The 12,440-nt window shown below is 37.8% G+C and overlaps 1 protein-coding gene across 1 annotated transcript in view; it reads right to left on the bottom strand.

The window, feature by feature from the left end:
- The window catches only part of LOC117886407 (transcription initiation factor TFIID subunit 4-like), a 209,123-nt gene that overhangs the window by 164,850 nt on the left and 31,833 nt on the right, over nt 1-12,440 (bottom strand). The window contains 3 exon segments of the mRNA XM_034788161.1: nt 255-357; nt 9,098-9,352; nt 11,460-11,549. Of these exon segments, the coding sequence (XP_034644052.1) occupies nt 255-357; nt 9,098-9,352; nt 11,460-11,549 (448 nt within the window).

Here is a 12,440-nt window from a genome sequence, read left to right as displayed (position 1 = left end):
CTGCTGAGTGCAACCTAGGCAATTTAGGATGTAGCCTTAAATTAATAGTTCTAAAACAGTTAGCTATATCAGTCTGAAAAATATGTCAAAATTATATAGTGAAAACATGCATTTTCAGCCAGGAAAATGTAAAAGGTAATGTCAAGCCTGCCAATGTCAACTCTCAGTTTTCCCCATGCTACTACTTTGTAATAAAATTACAATTAAATTCATACAAATGTAACATAAGCTCACTAGAACATTTAAACCCATACCTTGTGGTCTAATGGTCTGAGTTATTACCACTGGCATCCTAATCTGGGTAGTCTGGCAAGCAGGGTTTCGTTTCACAGTTTGAGCAGATGTTGACTGGATAATCTGGTATTATTGAAAAAAAGTATACTTATATTATACTTTATACACAAACACACACAGCGTATATATAAATTAACATGTATAATTACTAATATAAGCATGTGGGTCTCCAGAAGCACAGCCAGCTGGTGACAAAAGTCATATTAAGGGGGGTGTGTGTGTGTGTGTGTCTCTCTCTCTCTCTCTCTCTCTCCATACTGGTCACTAGTTTCAGTGGTGTTCATCTACTGCCCCATAGGCTTTTCCCTTTTTTACTATTTTTGTTAGTACACCTCTGCATTTTTAATAAATATTAAAAGTTAAATCCCAAGTGGTTATGCAAGACTTGCAGTCACACACGCAAAAATGGGAAACAGGGACTTTTTATAGTCACTGTGTCAGCTTTTACCTTGTGCCATTTATTTTTAAAATCAGAGAATTTTATTGCTACAATTAATCTTGGGCCAAAGCCTATTGCCCTTTTTGAAATTCTCAATTAAGTCAGAACGAGATAAGAACCTTTCAACTTGATCCCTTATAAATAAAAACAGAACAACAAAATCTGCGAGGGTCACGTCTCAATGATATCAAAATACATGTTCATAATATCAGGAACAGGATAGCACAGATGTAGAACAGCAGACTGTCGAGTACACGTGGCTTTCTCAGAGGGAGACGAAATCCATAAATAAACTAAAAAAATTGCAAGAAAAGTTTAATGATTTTGTATGAGAGAGAGAGAGAGAGAGAGAGAGAGAGAGAGAGGAACTGCATCTACTTTAAAGGACGGTAATGACACAGCCATGACTAGTTGAAGATAAAGCTACACAGACAACTCAGGGTCCTGAAGACATCACAACTCACACAACCTTCACAATCATGGCTGTATCATTACCATCCTTTAAAGTGGAAGCAGTTTCTCTCTCTTTCTCATATAAAATCAATAACATTTCCTGCAGGATGACTGTTCTACAATTCAGATTGCAACCTAATTTAATATGTTACACAGAGCAAACAGGAAACAATGCATCTTTGTTTGGCTCATCAGCATTATTCTTACGAACTGTACCCCAGAACATCTTACAACTATACAGGCCAAATCCCAGACTTAAAAAGGAATTTTGCAGGATTATAAATACAGTGAAAATGAGAAATTATGTTTCCAAATTTAGTTTTGAAAATAGATGGAGAAGGAATGGAGGTAGGAAGATAAAGGAAAGGTTTCCATCACCAGAAATTGAACAAAAGATTCCTGCATCATAAGCAGTGAAATCGTGGGAAGAGGGAAGGAGATTGGGACTAGTTAATCAGAGGGAGTGTGAAGAGGAACTGAATGAAACATGGTTGGTGGGGTAGGCTAAAGTAAGACCAGGGAGTTTTCAAAACAAGGGGGGCAATTCTGAATTGTGTCTGAAATTAATGAGGAGCCAGTGGAGGAGTATAAGGATGGGCATGATGTGTGATCGTGATTCTTTGTACGTGGGAGAAGACAGGCAGCAGCATTCCGTACATGCTGGAATTTGGAGAAGTGGGAGGCCATAGTCAATCTGAGAAGAGACAAAGACATGCATGGATGAGGAGTCATCATAACTGTGTACACAAGCAATGTTACAGAGGGGGGGAAACCAACTTGAAAGAACAGGAAAAGTGGGAGGGAACAAGAAAGTTCAATGAAAAAGGAGGCAGCTACACTTATGGACACAGAAGGGAAAAAACAGAGGTCTCTGTTAAGCTGGGAGACAGAGCAGCTGCATGTATTTGGGAATGCTCCTTTTGCCCAAGAGAAACACTTCTACCTTTAAAGCATTTGGATGAAACAAGACAGGCAATGAGTGAATAGGGAAGAGTCATTAAAGACAATTATCATCAGAGCATCAGCCAAACTTCAAGGTAGAAAAACATGATCTAGAAGAAAAAGAGGAGCTTGGTAACTGAAAATATTAAGAGAAAGGAGAACTGAATTTGAATGCATCTTGATGCAGAGGAATTACCACTAGACATAGAACAAGTGGGTTTTAATAGGCAGGAAGACAATAGTCCACAATGTCATAGGATACTCTGATCTGAAAGGCAGAAAAGCTAATTTTCTCAACCACAGCTCTCTCTAGTCACCATACTCACAATATTCTTTCAAACTAAGTTTTACTCTGGTGATAGCAGGTAAACTTCTCCTCTCTATGACATCAATACCTGTCTTCATTTCCTGATACATTCTACTCTCCTCTGAAATGATGTAAAATGACAGATTTTAAAGAGCTGAGAAGGTTTGATAACAAAGACAAGGCAATTATTGAGAGTGGCTTAACAGAGAGAGAAAGGGTGTGGGACAACAGGAACAACAGGAGTGGAGAAGAGGGTCCAGAGGACAGTTCTCTATGAAAGTGAGGTAGGGAGTATAAAAGAAAGTAAATATACTGGGGTGGAAAGCAGAAAAAATAAAGTGAAAATAAAAAGTATTGCCAAATTTAAATAATAAAGCAAAATTATTTAAAAGAAAGGGAACCCCATTATTCCCTGTCCATACTATCTGCATAGCCTACACATGGCAAAGAGCATCTAATAGCAGGCTGCTACTCCCCTGGGCAGGGAGTGGGCATAGTACAACCTCCTGTGTCAACACAGCTATATGCTGGCCCTTTAGTTGGCCTGGGTTTTAAAGTTACAATCCAGCCCCCTTTGTGCATTAAAACAAGTCTTACACAGAAGCACCTCAGACAGCAACTTGAGCATACTGAACTAACAAACAATGTTTTCACACAATTATATGCAAAACATAGCAATAAAGGCAACAGCATAGGAAATAAACACACCGGAAATGATACAATTCTGAATACAATATTCTCTGCGTGGTATTTTTTTCTTTTTTTCTCATAATTAAGTGAGAAAATATTGTGGGAGAAATAAATAAGCCACTTAACTTGTATATGCACACAGTACAGATTGGCTATGGTCTGATATGACATTTATCTTCACTCATGAGTAAACACTTGCTAACTCACTTGTGGCTATGCCACTTGTGATTTATCAGTCTACTCACTCCTGAAGATAAATGTCATATCAAACCTTAGCTATCATGTAATCTGGCAGCATTAACTCACTTCTATCTTGCTTTTGTGGGTTTAGATTTCATATATAACATTAATGTTGCTATCCGGGGCCAAATTTTTACAACTTGCCTCAAAAATAATGCTTGTAAAATTGCATATGCAATTGTGTTTTCTCCCCTCACATTAATAAAAAAAATAAATAAATAAAAAAATCAAACAGACAGCATCTTCTAGTAAAAGCTTCTTTTTCTCCACCTTGACCAATACGGTGTTACTGGATATACTCTTTCAAAGAATCAGTGAAGACAGAAATGAAAAAAAAAAAAAAAAAAAAAAACTATTAGGTCATGTAAGTCCTCTCCCACTTACTGTAAGATTGTTCTCTATAATATATTCTCTAGTCTACTTTTAAACGTTTCAAGCAATGGGCCTTTCATCACTTCCTTTGGGAGAATATTCCACAATCTAATAATAAATCTTATGGTAAGGATATTTTCCCTTATATTCAGCCTAAATACTATTTTGCTTAATTTTATCCCTTTATTCCTATTTATACTCTTTTGGATCACTCTAAATAATTTATCACCCTACTTTAATGTTTAAACCCTTAAAATATTTGTAAACGTTTTTCATGTTCCCCTTTAGTCATTGTTTGACCAAGCTATATTTATTTAATTCTCTTAAGCTTTCCTCTTAAATCTGTTCCTTAATCACCATTTTTGTAATTTTCTGAATTCTATTTAATTTGATTTTTTTTTTATATTAAGGTACCCAAAACTGAATGTTGTATTTTTAGGGAAGTGCTACCATTGGTGGATAAAGGCCACCCCAATGGTCCACAGTATTATAGCACCAAATTCCCATTTGCCTTTTTGCCACTGGCATACATTGCAAATATGTATCAAATTTCCAGTCCATTGTCATGTCTAGGTATCTTTCTGCATTAATGCCTTTTAAATATCTACTGTTCACTGATTATTTGCATTTCAAATTTATTATACACTCATTTTAGTTCAGTGACAGGACTATATGCATTGGTTCATTAATACAAGCCACTTTATCACCTTCGGTGAACTTCCTCTAATCTTCCTTTAAACCAGTAGATACCTAATGATCAATCCCAGCTGTCTTCCAAACAGAAAGTAGAGGAGAATGGTGTCCACTGAATCTCCAAAATGCATTCAGAATCCACCAGCTCAACGTTAAAGACCCAAAACTAAAGATTTCAGTAGAGTAGTGGGGGTGGAAGCAAAATCCCCATACCATGGTGTGCCATTTTATTTTACTTCTAATTTCACATTATTCACATAATGACTTAGTAGCATTCCCAAGGCTGGCATAATGGTTAAGAAATATCTCAGAGCAAATATTGTTTCGATAAGCAGTGGCAGATTAGCCACTGGGCCAACGGAGCCCATGTCCAGAGGCCCCGGCCAACTGGGGGGGGGGGGCCAGAAAAATGGGCACTCCCATGCCCCGATACGCCTGGCATTCCTACCAGGAAGCAGGAGAAGCCTCCGCACACCGACCCTGCTCCCCAGCAGGAGCACCAGGTGGACAAGCGAAGCCCCCACATCCCAACTCTGCTCCCTGCCAGGAACACCAGTCGGGTGGGGGAAGCCCCCATGCCCCAACCCCATTTCCCCATCAGGAGCGCAGGGGTGTGTGTGAGGAGGGACTGCAGGTGGAAGGGATGGGGAGGGGCCCCCCACTTGCTCTGGCCCAGGGCCTCACAAATCCGCCTCTGCCGCTAGTAAGTTCTAGTTATCCCTGTTGGACAACATGCACTGTTTTCAGAAAACACACATTTCCTAACCAAGAACTCAGAACACAGGCATTACATTTATAACACCGACAAACCCCGGTTGTCAGCAGGTGGGACTGAATCTAGGACCTCTGGAGCTTAGTGCATGAGCCTCTACTGTATGATCTAAAAGCCATATGGCTGTTAGCTAAGGCTGTAGAGCAGGCTCATTACTCTCTCACTCTCTCTCTCTCTCTCTCTAAGTGGTCTTGGTGCCACTAGATGGGACAGAGCACCTCACCCAGGAGGTATGTGGGTTACACATTTATATTTCTTTGTATTTAAACTCAGATTTTTTACCAAAGACGGTCTGAAAGCTAACATTCCTACTGCCACTAGAGACCTTCAGGTTTGCTGTCCAACCCCTAGAACTGACTATACTTCTTGAAGCCCTTTCTTATCATATTGCAGTGTTTCCTCTTTTATCAGCAAGTCCATATCTAACATAGCAAGTGAATATGAATCATATGCCTACACCCAAATGAAACAAAACCAAAAGGAAAAATTTATTCTACAGCCAAGTTGTCCAATAGCAAAAAAGGATGGTATTGATAGCACGGATCTCTCAATCTAACCTTAGAAACACAATACATACAATGCAACACACAGCTGGATTATCACCACTAGATATGTGGTCAACAAATATGGGTCAACAAATATGAAAAACTGCCCTTGTTTGGTTTCATAGTTCTATCACTATTTTTTACCTGTAGTACCCATAATGTGCTAAGTACTGTCCACATACATGAATACAAAGTTCCAGCCCCAAAGTATTCACAGTTTACTCAAACCTTGAACACTGTGGCTTAGATCAAGTATGTAGGTGTATAAATAGGTTTTTGGCTCATCACATTAGTCACTCATCAATAATTTTTCAGTATCGAAAGGAAAATCTAATCAAAGATTCCATCCAGCTTTCCTTAGCTTGCAGGAATTAATACCACCACCTCGGTCTTTCACCCGCAGATCTCAAGGTGCTTTACAAAGGCGGTATCATTATCTCCTCTTTGATCCATCAGCAGCATCATACAATTTTAAAACTGAAGTTTTCTTTGTCTCCGATTGATTTCTACATTCATGCACCACAACTGTACGTGGTCCCACAGATGAAAATTTATACTAAAGCACCCCCTCACACATCTAAAATGGTGCTACCAATCTCACTTCAGCTTTGTGGCAACATCTTGATTATGCCATAAATTTTTTGTTCCATATCTCTTTCTTAAATGAGAAAACAAGAAAACTGTTTTCTTATTATTCTGATGCAACTTCAATTTGAGGGGAAATTCACACAATACTTTAAAACAACAAACTCAACTGGTTCTGCATGGGACTTTCAAGATTGCTCAGCATTGGCATAATCTTGTTGGCACGGACGCTAATGGGAGTTTGACCAGTGACTTCCACAGAATGAGAGTTTAAGCTAATGCAGGACTTTAGAAAAGTCTACTGCCTCAATGCCGGATGAGAGACTGAGTGAGGCTGGGGAGCCCTGAAATACCTATATTACAGAATAGCTATATATTACAACTATGAGTGTCCAAAGGTTTCAAAGACACCTCAATCTCTGACTCCTTTGTAAAAATCAGAAAAATCAAGAGAGAGCTAGTAGACTGGGTCCCCTAATTTTAGAAGGCACTGAATGACTCTGTAGACAGGCTGGCTCTAAAGAGGCCATACTCCAAGTAGTTCTGCCCCCTTCAGCTGGACAGTCTGCAAAACTTGAAATTCTCTTCAGTGAGCTCCAAGTCTAGAGAACCTGAAGCCCAGCCAGCTTTCTCCCTAAGCACTGGTCAGCTTTAGGCAGGCCAGCTGTAATCTTCCTCTGTCCGTCTGTCTTCGGCAATCTGGCCAAGGGTTCTTGTTGTGCTCTGGGTTTGGGGAACACAGACTACTGTGAAGAATGCACAATGTTCACCATTAAAAGGTCAATATTTCTGTTACCACACAGTTGCATTGAAGTGTCTGCCTGGAATTAGAACAGTGGTTGTTGTGGTAACTCAGATAACCTAGTACAATGATTGTCATCAGATGCTGACTTAACCAATATAGCACAATCTAGGCGATATAGCAGGGCTTTGGTTAACCTGAGATTCAGTTCAATCAGCCATACTACTACTAAGCAACAGACAAAGAAGTTTAGATTTATATAATGAAACATTTCTGTATGTTTTCTAAATGTATTTCCATCCTGTAATAGTCCTTAGAACACACTTTTTCTGGCAAGTCAAGATGCAACCTTCTGCCTTTGCAGCTATTGCTACTTCATGAGACTACAGCAGTTATTTCATTTCTCCAAATGAGATTAAAACATGTACCTAACAACAGTCATTTTACCAATTCACAATACAGAACTGTCATATTGCATGGCCCACCCAACCAGTGCTTAAAACATGCCACTTTTTAAGTTGTCAGCTATGATACATTAGTTTGGAAATGAAGTTGTATGTACAGAATAAGTTAACAGATGACTGAGGAGGCATTCATATTGCTACTCTGTACCATTCTGTTCTAAATAATACAACATTCCAGAAAAGGTTTGCCTTATTACAGAGGAGGGAATTCACACAGTTAAAAGAGAGGAGCAACAGCAGCCAAGTCCAGATTCAAGATCACATCCACATGTCTCATGTTTACTATAAAAGATAAGGTCAAGTATCTCAGCATCTCAAAAAGTTCATATAGTTCACTACAACTGTTCTCCTAGGACTTTGCTACTCCTACGATAAAATAATTATTTTAGATTTTAAAAGTTAATGATTAAACTGTTTTAAGAAGCTTATGTACTGTCCAAATGACATGGAGCTCAAACGTGTATTTAAAAATTGTGCATTGTTACATTTTAATTAAATAAACTATTTAAAGTTAAACATTTAAAATAGATTTTTGTCATCCATCTATTTATTTCCTTTCCTGAGCCTACTATTTCAAGTAACAGTCATGTGACTAACAAGTTCTGGCAAAGCTGTTATACTTGCATTTTAGAATCCTGATAAAGCAGAATTCCATCAGCTTAAGACAATACATTCAAATTTGCTCATCCTAATTTTTAAACCAAAGTTGTGTACTATACTCACATATACATGTGAACTGCAAACAAAGAAATACTTTTCACCATTTCACAAAAGTGATTAAGAAAGACAATAATGGACTGCCATATCATTAGACTTAGGCTTTTGTAGAAACTGAAAAATATATATATACAAGGCTATATATGCTATATACCATGGGCCCAATGGTACCACCCTTATTATCCACAGTGAGTAGAATTTTACTACATGAGCAGTCCCATTGAAATCAATGGGGCTGTGTGCATGTAGTAGGATATTATTCAGTGTAAGCAAGAGTGGGGAATAACATTTTGGTATTCTGGCTAGCCCACGCTGATTGGTACAGTAAAATTCTTTTCTTCTCCATAGTTTTCTAATTAAAAATGTACAGAAGAGTTTAAAAAGGGACCCTCCCTTTTTCATTTTAAATCAAATTAAAATCTAATCAAAGCAGAATAATTTAACACTGATTGCATGATCATCTTTAAAATCTTAATTCTTCCTGTGAGTCTGAAAAAGCTAGCTTTCTTGTACTGCTGTAATTAGGTAAGTATCCACTGCAACTATATAAAAATCTCTATGTCCCAGAAATGAAAGCCTTGATCCTACAAAGACTTATGCACATCCTTAGCTTTATACAGTGTCAGTACGTCCATTAAAATTAATAGGAATACTCTCAGTACATAAAGGTGAGTATGCGCGTAAATCTTTGTAGGATCAGTACCTAACATAGTATATCAGAAAGACAAGATAATGAAAAACAGAAGTATTTCCAAATTAGAATGTAATAATAGAAATAAAGAGTAACTTTAAAACCACTATTCAACCTATTTAGAAGTTTTCCTTTATGTTTTAGTACCTACCAGTTGAGAACTCGGATTTGACTGTACTAGTTTAACCTGAGGAGGCTGAACTGTATTTGATACAAATGTGCAAATGCTGTTTGGTTGCCTTATTCCTACTGTCTGAGTTGTGACATTAGAGGAAATACTTCCAGAGGCAGGTTGAGGTATAACTTGTGACAGCTTGGTTTGTTGAAGCGGCTGCTGAGATGGCTGTCCTTGCAAAACCGAATGTTGGCTATTCAATAAAGATTGTCTCAATGCCGGCAGACTTTTCTAAAAAAAAAAAATAATAATAATAAAAAAAAATAAAAAGAAGAAAAATGGGGAAAAAAAAATCAAACTTACTAAACCATCAAAAAAAGAGTCTGTTTTTGAAATGTATACACACACTGGAAAGCATAAATCTTTAAAACCAGTTGTATGACCTGTCTAGCACTTCAGGAGAAATAAACATGTACATTTTAACATTCTTCATATTTTATATGAAGAGGGGAAAATTCAGCATGGATCTCATCACAAGTTATTAATTTTTAATTTGGTCAACATGGTGGGCTCAGTATGACCTATCCGAGGGGTCAGCAACGTTTGGCACGCGGCTCGCCAAGGTAAGCACCCTAGCGGGCCGGGCCAGTTTATTTACCTGCTGACGCGGCAGGTTCGGCCAATCGCGGCACCCACTCGCCGCGGTTCGCCGTCCCGGGCCAATGGGGGCGGCGAGAAGCGGCACGGGCCGAGGATGTGCTGGGTGCTTACCCTGGCGAGCCGCGTGCCAAACATTACCGACCCCGACCTATCCCAATCCCACCACACAGGGGAGTAAGGCCCCAAAACCAGCAGCCCATTAGGACTACCTGAAGCATGGATTTAGATCCTGTGAGAAGCAAAAAGTGGATGGGGAAAAGCGGAAGGGCAGAAATGAGCTCCATTCGCACTGTGTGCTGCCAGAAATAAACTGCACCCCTCCTAGGACTGCAGTAAGATACCTCTCCACATGGAGTACCTAAAGCCAGAAGATTTAATTGTGGGTGTCTTAGGGCAATAGCTGCGCACTGTATTATTACTGATGTACTGTACTGACTTCATTAGAAAAGTGTGCTATTGTGTGCTTCATGTTCAGACTGGTTCATCCAAAAAAAAAAGTTCTAAAAGAGTACACTGTATTTTATGAATAAACTTTTTACTTTTTATATTATGTTCTTTTGAAGTGCTCCTCCAGGCAGCTGCAGGCTTTCGCAGTGCTTACCCCAGGCTGTAGTCACTTTTAACTTTTGTTTTTTATTTAAAAACGTAATTGTTGTTGCCAAGAAATGACTTCAAAGAAAGGGAAGAAGTTAGAACTTTTTGTCAGAGATGGCTGAAGAAGGAAAGCAGGGAAGAGAGTAAAAAGAAAGGGTTAATTATATCTTAGGAGAGAAGAGAGGAGAAAGGAAAGGAAAGGAAAGGAAAGAAAAGGAAGAATTAAAAAATGAGAGGAAAATTCTGCCCTAAACTGACAGATTGCAAATTGGGAGAAAAATAGAAAACCATGATAACTGGGATGTGGGTGAACAACAAAACATACATGTTTTACATCTAGGAGCTAATGTTGAGTACCAGAGCGCCAAATTCTGCTTACTCTGATCACATAGGTAAGCAGCTGGAAGTCAATGATAGTTTTGAATAAGTAAGGCAAACAAAATTTAACCGCATATGCTAATTTGGGGGTACAAGAAACAATCCCATTTGATACCACATTTTATAATATTTCTCCCGATGTTCCTCGTTATAGGTGAGCCCTGCCCCAAGAGGACCACCCTGACAGAATTTACTAATCAATTATTTCAACAAAAAGCAACAGCATGTTCCAGAGAAGCGTTTAGTAATCTCGCTTACACACTGCCATGTACACTGAATGTACTTGATTGCTCTTATTTAGACAAGACAAAAGCACTAGAAAAAAGTATCTCAACATGGGTACTACAAACATACTGGTGAAGTAACCTACCATCCACTTCTGAATGGTGTACTTTATTATAGACAATACTGTGTTTATTTATCATAGAAAGGTAAACCCATTACAACAGTAAGATACCTAAAGTCATGTGGGTGGTCTTTAACTACTTATATTAAATGTGATGTAATAAAGCTGCCAAAGACAACCCATTTCTTCACATTTTCCATTTAAATATAGGAATATAATATTCAAGTAACCCACAGAATATTTATGTTTCTAAATTAGAGTTTGTCTTCTTTTTCTATGTGATCTTAACTAAAATGTTCTAGACAGTCAAAACTGATTACATATTGTGTGCTAGTTTGTACATTCTAAAAAAATTTAAACCTGAAGTAAGGACGCGTATTCGGTAGATACATTTAAGATCTAAACAATATTTATATTCACCTTCAGGAAAGGTACTAGATATGGCTGAGGAGATGATTTCAGCTCTGACTGAAGGCAGCCTGTAAATTCTTCTGGATCAATCTTTGCATCCTGGAGGGGAGAAAGAAAAAAATAACTATTTGGGATGTTTCTGTTTTCTCAAAGAATGAGAACATATACTAGGACAGGCTAACATTGTGGAAATATTTATATATCTCAATAGATAAGCCACAGATCAACAGGGACTTTTAAAGTCTCTCAAACTCATCCACGGCTATCAAATCTTTCTATCAAGAACTAATACACACACACACACACACACACACACACACACACACACACTGCTTCTCAGAACTCAGGAATCTGTGACCTTTATGTATGCAACTCCCTCAGGGATGCACACTTAAAGAAACAACTGGATCCCACAAACATGCAAGTTTTTATTCAATACTTCCATTCTGTTGATAACTTTCAGACAGTGATTTCTTTAAAATACTAATCCAAAAATTGGTATTTAAAAACAAACCTTGAAAAACTATTATAACATTTACTAGCCCTGGCACAAAACTTATCAGAATAAGAAAAAGATACTTTACTCGATGGTTAAAAAACACCACCACCCAGATGAGTGAACAAGTAGAATTTTGTAAGTAAGATTTAAAATAGAAGAATTATATGTATGTATGTTTATTAGTGAAGATGAAGGATCTACGGAAGCTAAGTACATTTTTAATGTTTCTGAAACTATCATTAGTTAAATACTTATAGGCTGTCTAATGATTCAGCTATCCTACTCTTGAGACTCTCTGTGGTTAATATAGTATAGTAGAGAAGAAACAAAATATACCTGCTATATTTATTTTTCAATGTTTTAAACTTTAATTCTTTAAAACTATTAGTTTTCAAAAGTTCAAACTAATTTTTATTGGAACCACTAATATTTTTGTTGGATCACTTTTATGTGGTAAAGAGTCTTAGACTTTCCAAATCAAAATGTTTAAA

Source organism: Trachemys scripta, chromosome 13, assembly GCF_013100865.1.
Source record: "Trachemys scripta elegans isolate TJP31775 chromosome 13, CAS_Tse_1.0, whole genome shotgun sequence".
Classification (NCBI taxonomy): Eukaryota; Metazoa; Chordata; order Testudines; family Emydidae; genus Trachemys; species Trachemys scripta.
This window is presented reverse-complemented; position numbering and strand designations above follow the sequence as displayed.